We start from the raw sequence: 25553 nt of genomic DNA, 5'->3' as shown, positions 1-25553 counted from the left end.
TAATAAGTGTGCTGGGCTTGAGGGATGGTTGTAGCTGGTAGAGGTTTGCAGGTGTGCCAGGCAATATTTTGCATGCTTGTCAAGATGGAAATGTGCAGTAACTCCCGTGGGAGACACATATAAATTTAATAGGCCTTCAGTTTCCCCATTAAAAGAGGCCTCTTCTATCCACACGACTGGAGAACCAGCTCAATTTTTCCAGGGCAAAATAACTGCAACAGGCGTGAGCTATATATTTACTTCTATGCGTGTATCTGAACATGTGGGAGTGGGGCGGGTGGGGGGGTTCTGAGAGTGTGTGCACAGATGACTGTGGGGATATGTAGGGTGTACTGTGCAAATGCATGATTCTGTGTGTCATTTTGGGTGCATGTATGTGCGTGCCTGATTTTTTGGCATGCTTGCATGCATATGTCAGTGTGTGCATCCTTGCATGCATGCATAAATTCTTTCAGACAGGAGAGGAGTAGTTGTGCACTTACACTTTTTAAATGGTGTTATTTTGGTCCACGTGTACTGTAGATAACAGCACCTTAGGCACAATGGGTCCTGCTGTTAGAGATAAGCCCTTTATTCATACTATTTAGCATAGCAGCTATTCTACTTCAGTATAAAAAATAACTGAGGTACATGCATCTAACAGGACATCTGATCCCAACTACAAATACAGTCTGGTAATTTTGTGTTTAATTTATTTAGAATATTTATTTAGCAATATGTTCTGTGTTTCTGTTGTTTCTATGGTATTTATGGTTTTTAACCATGTCTTCCCCAGCCTTTCATGGGTGACAATTACTGTGATTCCATCAACAACCGGGCTTTCTGCAACTATGATGGCGGCGACTGCTGTCACTCCACCGTCAAGACTAAAAAGGTGAGCAAGCGCTCTGACCTTCAACCTCTCGGAATTTGTTCCTGTAAGAAACTGCAAGCTGTGCGGGAAGTCTGGGTAGCATGCAGCATAGAGGGTGAATGCAGAGAATGAGCTGATTGGTGGAAAAGCTCTTAATTACGCAGTGTTTTATTAGTTTTCCCATCCTGCGTCTGCTCAACCTGCAGAAGGTGATTACGTTAAAAGCCTTAATGTTGTATTAAATTGAATGACTTTACAGTAGTGTCAGAGCCACGCAAATTTCCAAACCAGTGCAGCCCACAGAGAAGCCTCTAACCTATCAGAGGCTCCATGTTTCTATGGAAAAATCTGGAAAGCAGGGGGTTTTCCTACATTTGGACTTTCATTAGGCTTATTTATGTTTAATGTAAGCTTTTCCAGTTCATAAAAAACGGGGAAACAAAAGGGCTACCATTTTGAGTTGTTTGATTTGGAAAATACTGGTGTATTTAAGGAAATGAGATTAGATTTTATTATCAGTCGTGCCGTTCATTCTTAAGCACATTGAGTGCAGTATTCGAGAGCGTGGCTGCCAGCTCCCCCACAGCCTTTCACCGTTCATTTGCCTGGGCTGTTTTCAGTGGCTTCCATGCTCACTCTTCCTGGAAGCCTGCAGTTCACTTCATTTTGGAATTTACTATTCCTATTGACCAGACATGTTTAAAAAGAATAAAATAAGATTGTGCACCTCGAAAAACTATTTTTCCTTTAGAAAGTGTATGGTGGAATCCACTTATAAAGCAATTATGAACTGCCGTGACTCATCGCAGCAGAGTGGCTGGCGTCAGTGTTTGCTCCAGGCTTACGCCCTCCTGCTAATCCCTCTCAGGCTCGCCTGTTGATTGCTGCCTTTGCGCTAGTCCTCTGTGCCACAATAAACTCTCTGCGCTACTCCAGTCATTTAGTTGAAGCACACGATTCAACGCTCATTCCTTATGGTAGCATATCAAGAGCAGGGAACATAGAGAATTGTGTGTGGTGTGCAGCTGACGACTTAGTCACATTTACATGGACCGACCTTAGTGCCTGATTTACTAAGGCCTTTATCATGTGCAAAACCTTATAACATAGGCAAAACCAATATCATGACCAATGATTGGTCATGGTATTTGTTTTACACCAATCATTGGTAGTGTTATTAGTTTTGTGTGTCCTCAAATGTTTGAGTAAATCCCTTAGTTGCAGTTCAGATTTACTTGAGGGGAACCAGAGGCATATTTGTAATAGACTGAGCCAGACTGGCAGCTTGTTGGCTAACCCTGGATTTGATGGTCGGGAGAATGCGCAACAGTTTGCTGTGAGAACGTTAATGATTAGGAAACCCTGGCAGTTATCTTAGGGATAGTGCTCCTGATTCAGGAAATGTTGAGGGTTTACTTTGGCATACCTATCCTATCCTTCCTGACGGAAACCCGGCGTGTTGCGAAACATCTTTTAACAGTTTTTGGACTGGGCTGTAAAAAAACTGCTGTAAATCGTATAGAAACTTAAACCAGGCAGCCATTAGCTTTTTCACGCCACAGGATTACCCAAGCAAGTAATAAAACAAATTGAACATCTGCCCTTGGACTGACTGTGCCCGCATTGTGTGTGTGTGTATATGGATGTGTGTGTCTGTGTAGTAGTGGTGGTGGGGGGTAGGTTGTTTTGTTTCTATACATGTATATACAGTACATGCAGCAGGCTGTATGGAGTACGCTGCTAATGGACACATTACGTCTCAGAGAACCTGCTGTGGGGTACTGAGAAGTGATGGCAATAGCACTCTATTGGTGTGCTTATCTCTCTCTCTCTCTCTCTCTCTCTCTTTCTTTCTCTCTCTCTGTCACACTCTCTCACTCTCTCTTACTCTCCCTCTCTCTCTCTGTTTCTCTCTCTCTCATTACTTCTTCTGATGATGGGGCCTGTTGAGGAGTGGTGTGGAGAAGACAAATACATATTAGCAGTAGCAGCTACGGTAATAGTAATAGTGCTACAGTACAGTAGCACTGTAGCAGCGGTAGTATCTTTGCAGGAGCTTTATGAGTCGTGGAAGGAGCGGCTGAAAAGTTGGTAGTTGAATTCCATTTCAGACTTGACAAGCAGCTCCCCAAGGTACCTACCACAGCCATGGTAATTTTGAATTGATGACATCATTACTAAGGGACCGGCAAAGGCCGGTCTCTGCGAGATCTGGCCATGTTGTGCTCCCGCACAGAGGGAGAGGGAGCACCCTCTTTACTGCCGTCTCCCTGCGTATGCTGGCTGTACGTGCTCTTACTCCTTTACATGGTTATTTGTGGTCTAGAAGCAGAAGCAATAAAGTAGGCTCTGGACACAGGACTCGCACGTCCCGGTTGCTTTCGTTGGCCCCTCCCACCTGATGTTACACAATCGTTCAGGCTACAGAGATCCCAGCGGCTGTTTATCGGAGATTCACATTACGTCATGCTCAGGAGCAACATTCTGTTTGCAAAACAAAACAGAATAAATTATGCGGGCTGCCAGCTCATTGTGTGGGGAGATAGATCATGTTGAACCCCTGCAGTAAGTGCGTCAGTAAGACAGGCTCTCTGGGCCATGGTTCTGGAGCTGCAGCAGGGTTGAAAAGTTGAGGGAGTTTCCCCTTGACCACAGGAGCAGGACTCTCACACTTGTCTTCATCAGCTGGGGAAACAATGTGAGAACTGATGGAGTAAGCATGTGCGTGTGTGTGTGTGTGTCTGTGCCTAAAAGTTGTTTATGCTATATTCTTTCATCAGTTTAAGATTTAGTGTCTATATTTGTGTGAATGTGAGCGTTTGTGTGTATGTGTGTGCATGTGTGTGTGAATCTGCATGTGTTTGTGCACATGTGCGTTTCTGACCTGCCGGTGCCCTCCCTCAGACGGCTGGTGCTTGTTAAATAAGTGGCCGGGCTTCCAGTAGCAGGCAGAGCATCAGGAAATGGCGTCTGGCCCCTGATGGGTCTCCTGCCCTGGATGTGTCAACCCGGCCAGCGGGGAGTGGCGCGTTATAGCGCGTGTCCCGTAACCCAAGCTGCTTGATCACAGGGGTGTTTGCGTAAAATGCAAACAGCTCATTTGGTGCCCTACCTTCAAAAAGCGGGGGCTGGGTGTTGGGGAACTCCCTGTCAGGAGAGGAGATTTACATGGTGGGGGGGTGTTCGGTGAGACACAGCTCGGGCGCGTGCCGCTGCGCTGTAGTTTGAGTTTTACGGAAGCATGGCGCGGCACCCCGTGGGGCTTCCTCTCGACCTGGGTAGGTGGCTGCCCCTGGTGCCTGCCTCTCATTACTCTCTCCTTAACGGCCAGGAAACAGTCCGGGGCCCCTGTGTCAGCCAACCCTTCCAGCTGGCAGCTCCCACCCTGTCAAAAACACCCCCCATGCCACTCAGGACAGCAACACAGAACTGCAGAAGGAATTGCTGGAGGAATGAATACTTCCATCATGATTTGGGTGGAGAACACAATTAACATGCATGGGACACTCATTTAGAAACTAGTGAAACATTTATTTAGTGCCTACATGGCACGTTTTAACTCCTCTTTCAGTTTCAGGTTAAATATTTAAGGTCCAGGAAACTGTATTCAAATTGTGACACTTTGACAGTTGTGGCAGTAGATTCTCTTCTTTATATTTCTTTCACGTTTTTAACCCAATTATAACCATTAAGTTGTGGTAAACACTTGATTAGATCAGATTTTTGTGACCTATATATCAAATAAGGACAGCGTGGCTCCAGACATTACAATCAAATAAAGAAAAACTTTCTTTCCAAATATCTAAGCTTGAAAGCTATTTATTATCACTAGTTAACAGTAGGCCTACTTACCAATCCATCACGCGTCTGTTCTGTGGCAACCAGGAGTGTTGCTAGCAGCAACAGTTGGGAGGGAGGTGAAGGGAAGGAAGGCACTGCACCATGTACTAGCACTGACTTTCAGAACCACATTGTTTTTGTAGATTGTTGGTGAAGCCGTCCTCACGAAAATTAGCACTACATTTATTACTGTAACTGTTGGGGTTATTGCAATATTGCAGTGCCAGTGGGCCTTCAGAAATGAAACCCATTTCTTAGGGGTCCCTTCTTTTTTGGAAAATAAAAAAGCTTATTGGTTTTTTTACGTCCCAGCTTTGTTACGTCCCATAACTTGCGATTAATAATCAGATGTACGCTAGCGGACATAACACAAAGCCACCTCAATATTAACCACAACCCGAAAGAAGACCCAGGTAAGCACAAAGAGATATGTAAAATGCAAGAAGGCAGTTATTTTACAGCAAAACTGGGAGTTAGAGCTATCCGTCCTAAAGGAGATATAAGCATATGTACAGGTATAGTGCAGGTTGCAGGATCTTATCGGGCAGGTAGATGTAGCCCAGCAAGATAGTCCATCCTGCAGTTCCTTATAGATGTTTCGAGTTAGAAACTGGGGTATCGCTGACTATTGCTACAATATGCACTTTCTGTAACTAAAAAGTAACAGGCAGGATACTATTAGTAATTTAACACGTTATAGAAGATGTCTTTTACAAGTTGCAGCGAACATACAACATAGACTGTAGGCAGTAGGCTAACCAAAACTAAGACCAAGACTAAGTTAAAAAGATGCACATCATAAATATATAGTCCAGCATCTTTCCAATATTGCTGCTCCGCAATGGTCCCATCGTCCTCACAACAGGCATCCTCTAAATTGGTTGCCAAGCGATGGCGTGGGTCATCTCTCAGGCACATTTTGGATTCGCATTTCTGCAACAGGACCGTGACGTCATTATGTCCGTCTGTAGAGGAACCCGAAACAATGGGGCAGCAACAAAACACAAAGCCCAAAAAAGACTGGGACGTAACAAGCTCGCCCACAGGAAAGTTACGAGAGCATCATTTACAAATTACAAATAGATAGGACGCTGTGGTTGCATCGCTCTTGGACCACCAGGCGGAAGATTGGAAGTGCAGTATACAGCCTAACGCTGGGCTCTTTCTCTGCCCCAAACTTCACCCACGGGCCATATGTGCTGTGTGTCTGAGCTGGGAAGAGCAGCACTTGTTGGATGTATTTTTTCATAAAGTATTGTTTTCTTTTGTATCCCACTGTTTTCCTGGAAGTTTCCAGTCTCTAGCCTCACCCCCCCCCCCCCTTTTTTTTTTTAGCTGTAGGTTTTCTTTTGGGGAATACATTATTTTTCCTGGGAATTTATGGACTGTTAATTAATGGACTGTTTAGAAAACATCAATTATGCAAATTTGAGTACAATTTAAGATATTCTGACTTTCTGAGATAGAATCTGATGAAGTGATAAAGTATAACTCTGCAATGAGTAGAGAAGCTTGAATGCACAAGTCCGACTTCACTTCAGTCTGTGTCATTAAGTTTTCAAAGTACTAGCTGTGCCATTTTGTGTGAAAAGAAGTTTCTGGAGCTCTCCTAAAATATGTTTTAATTATGAAAATAAAAACAGGATAAATTTGCAGGTTCAGCGACAGAAAGACAACAAAAAATCCCATTTTGAAGCATTATGAGGAATGCCTTTCAGAAAGTGTAGCATATACCATACTGACCCTTTTTTTTGTATGTGTGCGTGTGTGTGTGTGGCACAAACTAACTGTAGTATTAAATGCAAAACATGACACAGGCACATGCTGAGCTATTGTCAGCTGTGATTGTGTGGCAAAAGGCGCAGCTCACTCGCATATGACAAGATCAGGGGTGACAGATAACCTATCAGGGATGACAGATTGGTCGCCTGACATGGTAGGTCATGTTGCTCTCTAAATGACTTTCACCCTGCTCCTTGGTAGCTTCTCAAGTAGAGATCACAGCTGACAAATTCTGCTCATCCCCAAGAAGCAATCAACTTTTGAAAATTATTTGGAAATCTGCTCTAAAGTTTGTGATGTAATTTCAGTATCAGCTGACAGAAACCAATACTAAATGGTAAAACTGTAATAATCAGGAGAAGTTTTTTTATATGAAGGAGAGAAAAAAGAGTTCTTTGAGAGCAGTTTGTAATGAGCGGTTAGTGTGTTAAGGAGCCACTGCCTGCCATTGCATCCACAAATAATCTTCAGAAAATTCTGAGAAAGCACTTTGTGAATCTGACCTGCATTTCTTTGATGCCCGCTGTTTTCACTAGGAAACTATTAACAGACCATAAAAGAGACTGAGGAAAGCATGAAGTTCCAGATTAGCTGTGTAAACGAACAGTCCTCTTTGTAGGGGGGCACATTTTGTCAACAGATTTTAATCAGCATCTAAGAGGATTTCATGTTGTATTAACACTTCTGGTACATGGAATTTAGATACCCGATGTAGAATTGAAGTCTTTGTTTCTCTGTGTAAAATTTTATTTGGTATAGCAGCAAGATATGTATAATATACTGTATGTATACAATTAAATAAAAAAAGTAGTCTGATGGTGACACAATTTTTGTTGTTTGGGCTGTGTACATCTAACACATTGGATTCAAAGTAGAACAATAAATATGAGGATAAAGTGCAGATTGGCAGGTTTATTTGACAGGTATTTACATCCATATTGGGTAATCCATGTAGGAATTACAGCCCCTCCATTTTAGGGGAGCAAAAGTAATTGGACATATTAACAGAATCTGAAATAAAGGTGTAATAATTAGTACTTGGTTGCTTTGCTTTCAATGACTCCCTGAGGTCTGTGACCCATAGACATCACCTGACACTGGGTATTCCTGGTGATGCTTTGCCAGGCCTGCACTAGGCCTGCGTTGCTGCTGTACATCCTGCTGCTGCAGTCACATCATCAATTAAGACAAGTGAGTCAGTTCCAGTGGCAGCCATACATTCCGACACCGTAATACTACTTCCACCATGTTTCACAGATGAGGGTGCTTTGGAGCATGAGAAGTTTCTTTCTTTCTCCCACTCCTCTCCTGTTTCCGTCACTTTGGTGCCAGGTAATACTTGTCTCATCTGTCCATAAGACTTTTTTTCCAGGTTACAGTAATGTCTTTGTCCCAGACACATTATGGAGATCACTGTAAACAATATACTATATATATATATATATATATATATATATATATATATATATATATATATAGTCATATTTGGTGTAGTGGCCAAATCTTAGAGCAGAGGCTCTCCTGTCTTTGGAGCTGTGATCTGCATTGGCACAGCTGGAGCACTGGGCTTGCTCCCTGCAAGGTCTTTAAAAATATCCCTAACGGGCCCTGAGCATTGCCACAACAGCCTGCTGAAACGTCACTCCACCACCCTCCCCCCACTCTCCGCTTGCTTCCCCTGCGTGAGCGCGGTAATTAAGCAGAGGAAGCCGACGCGGTTTGTTTTGCTTTCTTATCAGGGTTTCGAGGCTGCGGCTGACTGGTGCTGGGTTATTTGTCTGACCGCGCACCGGGTCACCGCTCTAATGACGGAAAAGCTGCTGGCCGCACGTCTCCCTCAGAAGCGCTTGTTTCTCAGAAGTGGTGTGTGTTTGTTTTGGGGGAGCCGGTGGTGCGGGCACGCCGGCGGCGTCTGTTTTTGACATCCTCCTGACCCCTTGGTTTTCTCTGCCGGCCCTCGCTCTTCAGGATGTCCCTGGCTCGTTTCCTTGCGTTTGGGCGTGGCGGGGGCTGCCTTTGGCCTCCGTTGGCAGAAGGAAGGTTGGTGGTTCAGGTTGGCGTGGAGCCCCTCACTGCTCCTGACAGCGCCACTTGCTGGAATCCCTTCCTCGTACACGCTTGCACGCTTGTGTTGATGTTTACGGAGACTTTTTTGTAACTTCTCTCGTTTACGTTTGCTTTTGCCGTCCCGGAATCTCCACCCAAAATAAGCCCTCGTAACAGGAGCCATCATGAAAGGAAAAATACATTTTGGTCATTGCCCTTGTTATATTATGTTGACACTGTCTAGGCACACAGACTCAAAATGCTGTTTTTCAATGAGTCACCCTCCGCTGCAGCCAAACCCAGGACTTTCCTCAATGGTCACTTTTGTCTGGTGCGGGGATCGTGATCGTGTGACCTTTGCGGGAAATCCCAAGGACCGTCATAGCTTCACGCCACCACACAGTCATACCCTGACTAATGTCAGAGCTGCTGCTGTTGTTTCTTTGTGGTTGCTTGATGAAGTTGATGGTGATGTTTATATGGAAAAAAGTAACTAATGAAGCATGCTGTTTCATCTTTCTATGAACAAAATAACTTTACATTTCCTTCCTGTTTTTTGTGTAAATATTGTTTGTGTGTGTGTGTGTGTGGGAAAGAGAGGGTGAGAGAAAGAAAGAGAGAGAGTGAAAGTTTACTGCATAGTTGTTTGTCGTTTTGATGTCATTAGAAACAATTTGAAACTAAACTTGATTTGCATTAATAGCTGTGGGGGGGAAAAGTTTTTAAACAGATTTATTAGATGACAAATGCACAGTTAATGACAATGTTTAGCACTGTTAAAGGATTAATTGCAAATTCTACTGACAGGTCAGGTGTTTTGGCTCCAGAATGAGCACAGTATGGTTACAATTTCCCACATAAATACTGCTTCTGTACAGTATTATTTCTCTGAGTGTGTGTGTGTACATGGGCATGTGTCTGAATGCCATCATTTGCGTGTGTCTCTTTTAGTCTTAATAAATCCTGCTCCGTGCATTTCCCCTTATTTATCTTTCCTGCCTGATTAGGTTTGATTAGATTAAATGCTGTTCTGGTTGTTATGATTTAAGGTTAGATTGACCGTAAGTAATTGAATTACACAGTCATGGAACTGAACCTCAATGACGACAGGTATACTGCAGAACTGTTTCTTTCGGAGGAGACGGTGATATATTTTAGGCATGGATGTGTGTGTGTGTGTGTGTGTGTGTGTGTGTGCATGTGGCTGTGTGTGCATGTTGGAGATGATCATGTTATAGTGGCAATCATAAATTGCCTTGTTACCGGGGGCTGTTTTTTCTCTCCGAATATTCAGTTAATATGTGCTTGTAATGTGACCACGCTTCCTACATTAACCTGTCTGTGGGGCAGAACGTCCTAATCTTTAACACATCCGGACATCCTGATGTTTATCGCTTTTTTATCTGCTCTTCCTCCTGTGATGTATTTTATTGAACTTGGGGTAAAATGCTGGAGCATTTGAGTTCAAAGGATTTACATCAAATATGTATGTCAGAGTCCAGATGCAGTGGTTTCAGGTCTGGCCCTGATTCATATGCAGTCGTTTCAGGTCTGGCCCTGATTCAGATGCAGTCGTTTCAGGTCTGGCCCTGTTCAGAAAGGAAGAGAGAAAAGTGTGTTGAAAAGCAACATTTTCATTAATTTGGAAATATACAGTATGTAAAATAATGTAAAGTCTCTACGGAGCACTCTGCACAACCAGCAAACTGGCATTACATTACAGTGCTGGGCTCATGCTTGAGTTATGCTGGTTATTAATGCAACTCAGGGTCGGTGCCAAAAAAAATGAGATGACCTGGAGTAGCATGACGTAGAACCAATCAGAGATGGGGGTGGGCATGTGCGCACTTAACCTCAACACCCACCCCGAATACCCACCTTCCCACAGCATCCTGTTGTCCACTTTCAGAGTGACCATATTTGGGTCAAAGGTCAAGTGAATATACTGTCCATCCTCTCAGATAGCGAGGGGGGGTGGGGGGGTTGGCAGAGATCATTTTCAGCTCATGAAAAATGGATGAAAAAGATAATGGATAAATAATTAATGCTTTTCCTGTTAGGACAAATTTTACAACTAAATGAACACTTCAGTATTCAGCTAAATGGCACAATTATTTTGTCTTTTTTATTCTCCTGGCTATTCCTGGAACAAACAGCTGTAGCATCATTGCTGTTTGTAAATGGCCTGACATGTTGATGTCATTTCTGGCAAAGGGGGAAATGACAAAGGGAAATTAAAGAACAGAAACACATAGTAATACACAGAACAGTTAATGAAGTGTTGGGTTGTAATTGATGGGATATGGGCAAGCAGGGTTGGACTATTATGTGATCAGTTAGTTGGATGTCAGTTTTACTTAATCCCAAATATTTACCAAAGTTTATACAACCCACAAAATGAAAAACTGCTAATCGCTGGAAGCACACCAGCATTTCAGCAGTGGAAATAGTAACACAGGCTAACGTTAACTTATCCATCAGCCACTAACGGTGGTCAATTTTGCTTAATTTACTTCCTCCCATCTTACGTTACTTAATTTTTTTTCTCAGGTAAAGCATGACATCAAATTAAACTCTGCAAAGGACCTTCCACAGTCATATGTGTGTGGACTTGCTGAATCCCAACGTTTGCCCATTTTATCCGCTCTTCTGAAGCGGTATAGCTCTTTTTTCTGGATCCTTTTCCTGATTCAGAAGCAAACAAAATCAGATTTTTGAGGTTTTCACTTTAGTAGAAGTGCAAAAAGCAGCACAGCAACTCTTAGGCATACTGTATCTTGTTAGTTTGGACTTGGCACTGCTTTCCCCCAAAAGGGGGTGGGGCTTTGACAAAGAAATTTCTCTGATTACGTTTACATGCACACTTAAATTCCAATATTATTTCAAATTAGACAATATCCAGAATAAGATATGGGTCATGTAAACAGCATTTTCTGTTTAAATATCCTGAATAAGGCATATTCTGATTTTGCCATGTGGCATATGCCAATATTATTCAGGTTATTGGGGTGTTATTTGGGACATACAGCTTATTCAGAATAACCATCTCAGTTGGGATTCTCATAACGTTTACAACACAAATGGCCTGACGGTGTTGTTTGCGGTCAGCACTCCTGTTACAAGGCCAGGGTTTTTCAAAGTGGATGTTGTGAGATTCCTCCAGTGGTACCTCATAGGACTATTTTTGACAAAAAAATATTTGACAAAAAATATTTTAATGTTGATTTCTGTCTTTAATTCAGATTTACAGGACTTCCAATACATTCATTGTGTAAGCAGTTTTTTATCCCTAAAAAACGTGTATAAGGTGTTTCGGGTGTCGTATAAATTATTTACTAAGGTTCCTTGGGTCTGAAAAGTTTGGTAACCACTGGACTTGGCTACCTATTCCATTTTAATATGAACCAGACAGCTAACCGTTTGCAGGGCACAAGGATGGAAGACAATTTTTGGATGGAGGCAGAAATTAACTTTAAAAAATTTAGAAAGTTAAATAAAACGCATAAGGGGCATAAGGTTACCTGTCCATTTTATGTTTAATAAGATGCATGGCTGCATGTAAACAGGACTATTTAAAGAAGGTAATTTCTCTTTAGCCATGTCAATAACTTATTCTGAATATTGTCTTATTCGGAATAAGGGTAATAACAGGAATAATATGTGGTTGTAAACATATTCAGTGATGTATGACCACAGAGTTCTGTGCATATGACCGCTCTGATCTATTCCATTTGGTCACCAAAAAGGTGGGAGATCTGACTGGATGTGGCTATGCCATGTTTCTTTTGCTTTGAATGACCTATTTCATATTAATTTAATGCTGGCCTGACTCTCCAGGCCAACGGACTGGCCAGGCCACTGGAAACTCTCCTGGTTCTCCCGGTGTGGGCTAGGAATGGTGGGTACGATGGAGGGGATCACAGATCAGCAACCCACAACACATTGCCTGGGGTTCCTGAGCCATCTCAGATCACATGTGGAAGAGCAGAGGAAGCCTCCAGGCAGTCACTTTCTACACCATTTTGGTTTTAATAGTATGATTACTTTTTAAATTATCAGTCATTCATTATTATTCATTAAAATGTGTGAATATCTTTTAACAGTACCGCATATCAGTTATGCATGCAAAAAATTACAAAATGAGAAAGGGAATAATCTAAGAAAATAAAAATAATATGTGCGAGGGTGTGAAAAATGTCATTGTCAATGAAAACCTTGTCTACTGTGCAGCTTTATTCATGCACCAAAATTCAGAGAAAGTGTTGCAACAGGGAAAACCAGAAACACTCCAAGTTTGCTTTTCAATTACCATACTATTATTGTCAAAGTTTCAGCATAAATATCAGAGGCTAGGAGGCCCAGGGTTGAAGTAAGGGAGGGGTGTGTGGAGCTCTGCGTTCAGCTGGGTGAGTGAGAGGGTGGGGGGTGCTGTGAGGGTTTGGGGGGGGAGGTCTGGCTGCGGGTAAAGGGTTGTGTTTGAGTCTTGTTTGTGCAAGGTGTCGTGTTGACCCAAGTCAGAATGCATGTGTGCAGATGAATGTTGGATTGTTTGTGTCTGACTGGAGGGCGTATTGTGTGGTAGTACATTTTCCCACAAGGCAGGACAGCAGTGCCATCGCGCCCCTTTAATTTAAGCTGCAATTTCTATGTGCCGCCACCTTTTGAATTTTGATTGCCATGCCAAAAAAATTATTTGGGGTATTAGATGTGTTCATATGGATTCTGTGTGCATTTGTTACAGTTCTTTAAATATTTACATTTTAATGGCATATCATAAACATAGCTTGACAAACAATAGAAAAGTAAACAGAAAGAGATGAGACCTACACTCAGATAAAGCCCTCATGTAAACTCCAGCTTAAATATTTTTAAGAGGGACATATTTAGGAGCGACATCATTTTAACCAGCTTAGGCCAATAGGATTTTGAACACTCTCTTTGGTGGGGGTAGTGGAGTAAGGTGCGGTGACCCAGAAGTGAGAGGCTTTGGGACAGTATTGAACCGAAAATCAGTCCAGCTCAGTGATGTAAAGCCAGCCAGGACAGTGCAGAGGTCGCAGGAAGTGGCAGTTTATGCCTGAGTAGCTCACACACATATTGTAGACACATGTACAGGCATACATAGAAAACATACACACACATCCACGGGCGCGCACACACGTACACATTCTGCAAAAACCCGTGCACTCACGTACAACCACACATAGCCATACTCAAGCCATGGGCTGTACCCACATGTGCACACATGAATGCAACATACCCACCCACAAACACACGCACACACATGAATACATAAAACACACAAATGCACAGATAGTGTATGCACACGTTCACAAGTACGAACATGCTCACACACACACACATTGTACACCCATCCGTATAAACACATATCTAGTGTACATACATACGCATACACACAAGCTTGTTAAGCGTTACTTACAGTATCCATGTCTGCCAAAGTGATATGGCCTCATCTGACAATTAAAGTTTTTGAAATAGGAAAGTGCCCTAATTTCTGCAGCCTAACACAAACACTGGCTGACTGTAGAAACATGGCCATTCCTCTTTCCGCCAGATGAAACATGCAACCATACATTTCAGGAGATTGTAAAAACATGGCCATTCTTGTGTCAGACAGATTGAGCATGTGATCGTATGTAGATGACTGTAAAAACATGGCCATTCCTGTGTCAGACAGATTGAACATGTGATCGTATGTAGATGACTGTAGAAACATGGCGGCTGTGTCTTTCTTCCAGGTGATTCCCTTCCCTATGTCGTGTGACATCCGAGGAGACTGTGCCTGCCGAGATCCCAACGCCCAGGAAAACATCAAAGGGGGACGACACCGTAACCTGGGCTGAGTGCTGGGCCAGCACCGGCCCCCCCACACACACACACACACACACACTCCTCCCGCTTCCAGATCCCACCCCCTGCCCCCCCGGCAGAGCGGGGCAGATCAGGACAGCCTCTACATACATTCCTCTACATGCTACTTACAGGAGTACCTCCCTTTTCTCATACCACACCCCCACATTTACGCAACCTGCCTTCTCCGCCTCATCAGGAATCAACACGGGGACTAAAGTGGGAATGAATACACTACAACAACAACAACAAAATAAATTATGAAATGGATGATATGGAAAAACAAAACAATATTTTTTTTTTTTTTATTGTGAAAAGGGAGAAAAAGAAAACCACAGCAAGCAAACCAAGGTAGACTTTCCGGCCATGGAAATGAACATCAACTCAAAGCCTGGATAGCATGATTGTCTAGTTTTGTGCTGAAGCTTTAGTAGCCATTTTTGCCGGCTGTGCTATAATGTCTTTATTTTTTTAAGAACAGGAGAAACAAATAAAATTGAGAGAAAGAAAGGGAGATAAAACAACATGCCAAAAAGAAAAAGAAGACAACAGCTGTCAGTTTTGGTACTCTTATGATGAAGGGGCTATGTATTAATATTTTGTCCATGAAAAAAGAAGGTTAACACAAAACAGAGGAGAGAAAAAAGGAGGCTCTGACCTTTGACCTTCATCTAAAGGTCACGAGTCGCCTCTCACTTGTTATTCCTTTTTTCATTTCCATTTCTTGTTTTAACTTCTTTCTTTATCACTTTGTATTAGCAGATGAAGGAAAGGTTTTGAGTTCTCTTTATTTTGGGGATAAAGGCAGTATGGGTGAGGGGAGACCTCAGAGGTTGTATTGGTGTAATGTCTGGGTGCGAGTTGAGGTGCTGAGAAATTTTACGGAGAGTTTGAGTTAAACCCATCAGAGGTGTCAAATTTTATTCGAAAATGCTGATGTAGATACAGGTTTTTGTTTTTAGTCCAGCACTTTCATCGCCTGATTCAAATAATTAACTAATCATGGTCTTCAATCAAGACCTTGATAAGTAAAATCAACTGTGTTAGTGCTGGGCTTTAACACTGGCCCTTTCTGGATAAGATTGGACACCCTGATCCTACATATTCAATCAACAAGAAAATGTTTATAGGGGCTCAGGGGTGGTCAACAGATGAGCGTGGGGACAGAGGTCACTATTGGCTCTGGAAAGATGACCCTCATTCTAATTAGCTGAGGGTAAATACAACACAAATCCCCTGATAAATAGCCAATATAAAAGAACAGAAAGTAGATAGATTAAGACTAAAGACGAGGGGCAGGAAATTGGATTGGTTGTGTGTTGTGCGGCTGTCGCTGCTGCTAGTTTTGCTGCTATTTGCGTTACAGCCAAACAGAAATCTGTGGGCCATTCCAAGGGAGATGGTGATGTCAGACAGAATTTTGCCTTAAAGCTTACCTCTAACCATCTGTGAGACATCTGTGTACAGTAGCTTTTTATGTGAGAATGCATGTTACTATACTGTACTCGCACAAAGTAATGCCTTTAATTTCACATGCGATTGGTGTGTGTGTATGTGTGTGGATTTTGTGTGTGTATACACTGAAGTCCAGTCCCAGAAATCTTTTTACACACACGTGCATACAAACACGCATCCTTTCTTCCATGCATGCACACGTGTGCACAAACAAACACAAACACACACACATGTATGCATATGCAGACACTCAAACTCACGCGATATGTCCATTTCAACTATCGGCAGTCTGTCCTCAGTTCCTACACAGCAGGTACAGTTTTTGGGACAAGCTTTGAAAGGAGACATAGCAGGTGTATTCAGATTTACACAAGACTCATTACCCAATATGTCATGTCTCCCACAAGGCTCTCTGCTGTCAAACTCTACCACAGTTGGAGAATGTAATTTTGGCCACATGGATGTAGTCTTCTCAGTACCGTCACAGAATTTCCCTTTTTGCCTCAGTTGCAGATGTTTTCGCCTTCTGTGTGTTTTTAAATGAAAAGAAATCAGTGAAGGACAAACAGTTTTGTTTACATGACCATTTTTTATCCTTTACACATGTTACCAAAGCATTTCTGGCCATAGATAATTCTGGCAGAAATGTAGCTGACTGCTATCAGCCACCACTGAGAGACCAGTAGAGACCAGGGTCTAATGTTTCTTTCACTTAGGATTAGTGTTAATACTCGCTCTGGCAATGCACTAGTGCAAATAGTTTTTTTTCTTTGTCATTGAGATTTTCCATTGGTGAACAGCATTCTCATCCAGAAATCAGTCAGTAACATCTAGCCTGCCAATTATTGCAACCTCACACTGAAAATCTCCACCTGTAGAAAACCACTGTTATACAACTCCCTCTGTCCTGCTCTCCGTTTCTCCATTCATCTTCCTGGAACACTCACATTACCCTCCTTTTGCACGCAAACATAAGTAATCCAAAGTCATCCCCTAGCATCCGCATCAGAATGTGATTCATGTGACAATGTATTTAGAAAGAATTAACCGGCGATCTGTAAGACAGACATCCCCCTCCCTGCCCCCGTCTCCTGTCTCCTTCTCTCCCGTTCTGGTTCTCTTTCCCAGTTATAACTGTGGCTTCATCCTGGTTGCTACCTGTGTTGTTACAAACAGTCTATTACAGTGGGTCTGAAGCTGTCACACTGACAGCGACAGCTTCAGGGCAGTGAGACTGTGCGAAGCACACTGACCCAAATGAGTTGAACAGGAAAAAGGAAAAAAATATGTATTCAAAGAAAATATATACCATGTTGCGTCGAAGAATTGGGCAGTTTTGAAAAAAAAAATTTTTTAAAGGTAGTTTTCTTTAGATGCAACATTTGCATAATGGTCGTTTCGTGCATAGGAGGAAGGCATAAGGTAGATAATGTGTTTTTTGTCTTTTAAAGGTGTTTTTTTTTTATTTGTTGCTGTTTTTATTAGATTTTTTTTTACAAACTGTACCCATATTTAATCAGTATTTGTATTATTGACCTCATTTACTGCACTTGTTTTTGTACAGTCATTTAAGAAAAAAGAATGAACAAAACAACAAACCATCTACTTTAGAAAAAAGCTGCTATGGTCAGACAGGTATTTTTTTATGTTTATATTTGATTTTTTATTATATATGTATATGTATATTATTATTGTTGCTATTATGATTGCTATTATTTTTAACATTTGTATTGTTGTTGCGTATCACCTGAATTTATAGAGTAGAATACTAAGTCAGAACAAATACACAAATACGTGGATATTGAGGATATAGCAGCTACCAAAATGGGACAATCAAAAGTAAGAGGTGTTTTTTTGGAAAGAATAAGCCCAACGTTCAGTAGCTGCATGGTCTGCTTAGAAAAAATGCATTTCCCAAATAAACTAGCAAACAAGCATGAGCATACAGTGCAAAGGACAGTAGGGAAGATAGTACAACAGCTATTAAAAACAAAGGTAGATATATTTTTTTTAAATAAGTTTTTTTATTTTACATATAGCTCTGGTAAAATAAATGTATTATTATGTGATAGTTAATCAATATGTGCTTTTTTGTTGATACTGTTAAACTATATGTAATTGTATGCAAAAATACTGCTGCTTTCAAATTGAGTATTACCAATGTGGGAGAGAGAGGGGAGTGCACAAACTATAACCAGTATACAATACCAGTTTTTACCAGTACACGTGAATAGATACGTATATATATTTATGTATATGTATATCAAAAAGACTGACAGTTGCATTTTAAATCCATAAAGGACTCCCGGACAATAGCCACACAGCCAATCTGTTTCCTCAAGATGTTTCACAACATTACCATGTACCTTACTTCATTGAACTCATTAGTACTGGACCAAGCTGGACCAGTCAACCTCTTTGTGTCTTTGTCTATTTGCAACTCTCATTTATTTTATTCTTTTTTTATTTCCCCCTTGGAAAATTTTTCATAGCTATCTAGCAAACCTCCAAATCCAAGCTGTGATCCTGCTGCTCTCCTTGTGGCTTGACTGCTCTTGTGAAACACGAATCTCATTGTTCTTTGTTGGTCAGCATTAATTTTCTTTTTCTTCTTTTTTTCTTCTAAAACATCATATATTTTGGAAGCCATGAAAAATGAGTCAAATGAACTTTCAGAGGAAAAATTGTTTTGAGGGAGAACAATGCTAACAGTCTACTGTAAACACCGGGCCCTTTTGTTGTACCTCATGCCTGTAATGTTTGCTGCTTCTGTTTTTAGATAGTTAGTAATTTAAGTCTCCTAGCAATATATAATGGTGTAAATAGTAGAATTATTTATTGAGAATGTCATAATTTTTATTTATATTTACACAGTGTTCATCTAAGTTATTTTTTACTTTGCCATTGTAAACTTATTTGGTGTGAACAGAATTCAGAACTGTTTTTATTTTCCCTTTTTTTCTTCCTGTTCTCATTATGAACTACAGGTCTAACCTTACTGCAAGAAAACATCAGGATGCAAAAAAAACATACCTTTTACAGTTAAACATTTGCTTTTAAATCAATGCTAATGTTCCAAACACATAGGGATTTCTATGGGTACTTACACATGTACACACATAAGCATTCACACACATAATAACACATACATATGCATATACTGTGGGACACATGAAGGCAGACACAAACGAAGACACAGACACACACACACACACACACACAGACACACAAACCTGAAATAAAATGCCTGAAGTATACATGGAAAAGTATGTTGTCCAAACCTGAGACACAAACATTTCTCTCTCCCTTTTTCCTCTCTCTTGCTGCATGTACATTTCATAAGGTCAGAATAGTGTGTCAGTAAAAGTCAAGAGCGCCAGTATGTAGAGCCCCATATGACTCAGAAGAGGCCCTGCCTGTATAAGGTGGTGTTGTGGGACTGGGCCCAGGTGGGCAAGGTTGGGGAGGGGTTTGCCACCCAGTGGGTGGGATTTATGAGGGACCCGCCCCAGTGGGTGTGCTTTTGAGAGGCCCATATTGAGTGTGCTGTATGCTGTGGGTGGACTGAGTTGTTTGCTCAGATGGGAGGGAATGCAGTTAAAGCTGCACCTGTGTTGGCATTACCCTACAGAATGGCATTGCATTAAAGATGTTTGCAATTTTTCACCATATTTGCTTTACAGCAGTGGACATTTTTACTTGTTTGCCTCAAGCATAGAGAATCAGAAGAAATGTGATTTTTCTTAATGTTTTCAAGATGTATCTTGAATATGTTCAAGAGTATCTTTTAAATGTTGTGTAGGGATGGTCTGAGAAAACAACAGATGTTAACCATTGGCTGTATGGTGTCTTGTATTGACACACATAATTGCTTCATAACCACATTCATATCATTACATGGAGTCAAAAGCTACATGACTTCTGTGCACATACAGCCATACAGCTATCATCATATCATAGCACACAAGAACTTCAAATAAATTTCATACAATGGAAAACAAATATCAGCACGCAATGTTCCATGATGATGTCATATGTTTATGACAGTTTCCAATCAGTTGTATTGAGCTGCTGTGAGTGTCTATGAATAATTATGAATGTTGTTATGTAATCCTACATAGTGTTTATTAATTTGTGATGTATGTCTGTACAAAGGCCCATGAAGTATTACCTCATTGTTGTGTCACAAACATTCATCAGATTCAATTTCGAATTCAAAAGATGTCTTTAGATGTTTTGCAACTACTTCCATTATGGTCATTAATAAGAAATATTTCATGACATAAAAATTTTTTGTCACGTTGTTCTAATTCTTCTTAGTCTGTACATTTATCATACATGTCAGTGTTTACCTTTGATCTTGCTGTATACAACTACATAATAATGTGGAGCAGTGGAATTTTACAGTTGGTAAAAACTGACTGTACTGTGCTTTTAAAATCCTGAATTTAAAAGCATGCAGGTTATACATTTATAATGGGAACAGTGTGATTTAAATCAAGTTTTTACAAAAGCCACATGGTTTATGCCAGGAGTATCCACTCCTGGGCCTGAGTATGTCGAACTTCTACCTTTTAACATACAGGTGATGGGAAACCATTCCTGCAAGAGAGACCTCAACCAGGAAATGACTTAAATAAAATCATTAATATCTGAGTTATCACACAGAAGAAGGTGGTCAAAGAACTCCTGGTATCTCACAGCTTTGAACTGCAAAAAGTTTTAAAGGTTTTTTTATTCTATTGTTTCGGTGTGTGTTGGTTTATTGCTCTGGACATTTGCGTTAATGGTGTTTTTGATGCTCATGTGCTCAGAGTTACTAAAGAGTCATTAAAAAGAGAGTTAGCAAAGGGTTTATTTCCACCAAATTTGTCAGATGCCTATCCAGGTAATTGTACAATGTAATAAACAGTCAAAGACTAGGGTCCTCGTTTATAAAAATGTTCTTAGATTTATACTTACCCAGAGGAAAAATCTTTTGCTCAGGATAGTCTTTTCTTTAATTCTTGAGAAAGTAGTAAGATCTCAATTGTACATCTTTTTGAGATCACTTCAATCTGAATTGTTGCTCTAAAACCCCCTTAGGAGAAAAGATGAGATAATGAGAGGATGAATTTGAGACTTCAGTAAGACGATTGGATATTGAATTGAGATGCGGTTGTTTCTCATGAGGTCACTATGAGAAAACTGAGACATATATGAGAAGAATCATGAGGTTCTAGGAGTCATAGCTGAGTTTTCTTTGAGCTCTTTCTCTGATCTCATGGTCCCATGTTCAGGAAGACCTAAATTAGACTTATTTAATATCTTTTAGAGATCTCTTGTTTTGATCAGAGTAAGACATAAATGAAATTATATGTGGTTGTTTCTCCTGAGTTGAATTTGAGAAGTAGGAGAAAAAGCCTTTGGTCTCACCTTAGTATTAAAAATAGCTCATTTGTGTCTAGGAGAAATGAAAGAAACAACTATGAGATCTCTTCTTGGATTTTGCTTTCCTATGGGTAGTCTCATTTCCGACGGTGTGCTTACGTTCGATTCATAAAAGATACTGAGCATAAAAAACTTTGGTTATGCAGGTTCTAAGAAGCCCATTTGTAACTTACGCACCTGTGATCTATAAATCTCAAATTAACTTAAAATTGACGGCACCTGAACGTGCCTTACAATCAGCGATTTCCCCTTGGAATAATAATGCTAGCACAAATGAGGGTTTAGTCAGGAATAACCATGGACCAAAAGAAAAAAGCAAACTTTTTGGAAGATCATCATGCGCAAAAAAGTCATTCCGGTCTCTGAAAACTTTCTCCCTTCTAAAAGCATGGTTTTCAATGTCTTCCAATTATGCAAGAACAGTCATGGTTACTTTTTTCTAATTTGACACACTATTTATAGAACATCGCATCCTGTTTTTAATTCAAAACACCTTGCGTCTGGCAATTAATTCCTCACATCTTTAATTGATAATTCCTATCAAATTGTTCATAAAGCTAATGCAAAGTTCACCACAGGCTTGGACGCATATGCGTCCCAAACTGCAATACCCCTACATAACCAGCAGGAAAATCACTTAGGTGAAGTCTAGACTTTGCATAGCGATAAGATCATTTCCACGTCAAAGTAAAGTTTTATAAATAACTACTTATATTTTTTCTGTGTAAGTTATACTTAAGATCAAAATTGATCGTAAGTCCGTTCTCTAAATGAGGCCCTAGGTCTGGAACTAAATGTTGAGTCGCGGTCAGAAAATAAGTCTGAACCTAAATGTTGAGCCATGCTGGAAGTACATTTCTGTGAAAGCATCTTCAAGCATAACGTGTGACTTAAAAACACCTGTTTCTTAGCTTGTTACTTTGGAATTTTCACCGTACATTAGCTTTTATAATTGCCATTATTAAATCATTTCTGAAGGCTATTCAACATTTTCCAACTAAAAGTGATGGTGAGATCCAGTCTGTGATTATGCATCGTGTTAATGTTGTGGTGATCTTTCCCTTCATACCCACTAACATATGCATCCCCACCTCCCCCGTTTCATATAAAATTCTTGCAATATTGTTCCGAGTGAATTAATACAACTAAGCGAAGGGTAACAGTATGTTGTGTATCCTGAACATAAATTTTGTATTATCCAATGATATAATCTTAAATAGTAATTTAATATAGGATTTGTGATGATCTTTTAGCACAGGAATGTGGAGGCCAAAGTTATGTGAAATGTGTTGAGCTTTATAGACCCTACTCTGCATGTAGTGAAGTCCTGAATTTCAAAGCATGCAGTCGGACAAAATATTACCTTCTGACTGTAGTTTCTCTTCAGTTTTCCCCATGTAAAAGTGAAACAAATTTCAGGTCAAAAATAGTGTTAACCGCTATTTCACACGCATGTTCTTTGCACCATTTACCGCAGACGTGCATAATTGCATAATGAACACATGCATAATGAAGTAAAAGCCTTTAGTGATCTTATTTTTTCTTTTATCTTTACAGAGCTGTTCCATTCTCTGTGATTTGGGATATTTTTCCCCATTCACTTGTACAAAAACTCAAGCTTTTTCCTTTTACTTACAGCAATGTGCCTTTGCTGTTTTTTGTAGGTTTAATGTTAAATGTGTCCGTAACAAAAACTCACAATTCGAAGTTCAGGCCAAAGTGCACAGCAGTTGAACTGACTGTGGATCTTCAATGTGAGCTACAATTTACAATTTGGAATTAATATGATGTGATTTTTTTTACCTGAACAAAATGTGTTTATGTTTGGCTTAAAATAAAATGATTTGATCCATCATGATGACAATGAATTCCTTGCAGAGATCTGATTAAGGCCAAAGCACAAAGCATGATTTTTTCTCAAAGTTTGTTAAACCCTTTTTTGTTATGAGATTTCTCATTCTTGTTCTTCGTATTCAGAAACGGTTGACTGAACTTTTTCTAGCAGCACATTTTTCATGAGTTAATTTATATTCCTTTTTGACTGTACAGACTACAGACTAAACTTTCACTTGGCTAATTGCTGAGAAGCATCTGCATTGGCCATTACCTTTATGAAGAACTTATGGTATAACCTGCCATTAGTTTGTGTCTGCTAATACCGAAATAGTGTGGATTTTGTGAAGATTGTTGTTTTTGCTACAGTGGGACAGCCCCCTCCCTTTTCTGCCTGAAGGTGCACTGAATGTACTCAACCAACAGCATACCTTTAATTCTCCTTAAACATAGTCAACTCTCCCCATGGTTCACTTGCTTTGTGTCTAGGCAGAGGGTTAGATCTGTATTTTTACACTGTTATGGTATCCATACGCACTGTTTAACCTGGTGGAATCCACTCCACTGAGTCCATCCCATAATGCGCTGTTTTGGGCACTTACCACCCACTACATCAGTTTTTTATGTTCAGTTCATTTTTTTCTGTTTTATTTTAATAGCTGAACACACACACACACACACACACACACACACACACACACACACATATATATATATATATATATATATATATATATATATAATGTGTTTTCTTTCTGTTTTCTTTTTTTGGTGCTCTGGTTTATGACAAACAAACATCTGGTGTACTGTATATTTTCAAAGGTTCCTCAAACAATGATAGCGAAAACGAATACAATTATCATTTTCTTGTTATGTATTGTTTAGAAATAAAACACTGGTTAAAACTATGCTGAGGTTGTGTTGTGGACTTGTGGAAATGAAAGACATGCTTTTTTGTGCTCATTTCTGGTTGGAATGAAATATTTCCTCATTTGTTCAGCCTAGTGCAAATGGCTACATGTTTTTTAACAGACATGATATCTAATTGAAGGCCAAGGATCATCTTCAGTATAAATATAAAACAGCAGCCCCAGACTTGAAGATGTTGACCACATATGCTGTTTCTTCACATGATCTTACAGCAAATTAAAACACCACCAGTGTTTTACTGCCGAGATGATAGGATTCTTTTTTATTTCTAAATAAACCATTAGTTCAAAAACGTGCCATTTTAAAAACTTGCACAGGATATTGCTCACAAAAAAAGAAAAAGAATAAATCATAATTAAAGCTGCAAGCGGCATTGGGAGGGGTCCAAGCATTGGCACTATTGCGCCCCCTATGGAGCGATTTTAAAATGGTCTTGCCCTCATGATCATATACCTTCACCCAACATATCTACTGAATATCATGATGATTGTATAAAATATTGATGACTTATGGCCAATTTTGTGCTAAGAGACACGCTTCATCGAAGTTTGAGAAGTTCGTCGGTTGACAGCGGCCATACCTTTTATCCGATTGGGCCCATTTATATTGCATTTATGTAGGTTGTTCCCCTGAGGCTCTGTATCCGATTTGGTGCTGATTGGACCAATCTACAAGCCCTGTAGAAAAACCTGTTTTTCAAAGTAGACCCAACGGTGTCTGATTACTTAGGCCCTGTTCAGACCTGTACTTTGTATCCAGATATATCCAGATTGTGTCTAGATTCAGTTGAGACGGATGTCAGTTCACACCTGGCATCAGAATGCATCTCCACATGCGTCTCGAGGACTACTTATGATCGGATCTCACTTCCCCGGTCAATACGCAAATAAACACGTACATCATTTCTGTTTGCAAAGACCAAATGCGTTGTTGTTTTTAACTGGCGGGAGGTTCAAAACAACTGGTATACATATGTTTTTAACCGGTATATTTTTATACAGTCTATTGCAGCAATGCACTACCTGTGCCTAGTCTTCCGGAAATTAAAAGAAGAAGAAGAAGTTTGCAAAGACCTTGGCGCGTGGGCAAAATCAACACAAAAACAGAATGGGTCAATTCCTTGGTGTTCCAGGCAAACCAAATCACTCAAGATGTTTGACGTAATATGTCTCTATGTGCTTTTCAAAATTTTCAAACGTCGTGGACAAAGCCAGTTTCCGCTATTTGAGAACCAACCAAAATGATACAGTTCTATCCACTTCTATTTTGCTCCAGAAAACGATGTCAGATAGGTCTATCAGCAAACATATGGCTTAGCTATGCCCAAAAGTCCTCAATAATAATAGTATTTTCCAAGAAATTAGGAAAAATCATTGACAATGTTTCGTTAAGTGCAGCGTCTTACCACAGAGTGAATGCGTAAGTGAATGCGATGATAAGAAAATTTTCGGTCAACACGCAATGTTTGAGGCTGCAGTGGACGTTCACAGTTAGTTGTGTTGCCATGGATGTC

At 40.4% G+C, this 25553-nt stretch overlaps 1 protein-coding gene across 1 annotated transcript in view; it reads left to right on the top strand.

Moving 5' to 3' along the window:
• Positions 1-21913, top strand: part of LOC135233733 (pappalysin-1-like) — a 159522-nt gene extending 137609 nt beyond the window's left edge. The window contains exons 21-22 of the mRNA XM_064297537.1: positions 776-874; positions 14281-21913. Of these exons, the coding sequence (XP_064153607.1) occupies positions 776-874; positions 14281-14385 (204 nt within the window). The 3' untranslated portion in view covers positions 14386-21913. The remainder of the gene's footprint in view (positions 1-775; positions 875-14280) is intronic.
• The last annotated feature ends 3640 nt before the right edge of the window (positions 21914-25553 follow it).

Source organism: Anguilla rostrata, chromosome 10, assembly GCF_018555375.3.
Source record: "Anguilla rostrata isolate EN2019 chromosome 10, ASM1855537v3, whole genome shotgun sequence".
Lineage (NCBI taxonomy): Eukaryota > Metazoa > Chordata > Actinopteri > Anguilliformes > Anguillidae > Anguilla > Anguilla rostrata.
Note: the sequence above shows the minus strand (reverse complement) of the source record. Positions and strands in the feature narration are given on the sequence as shown.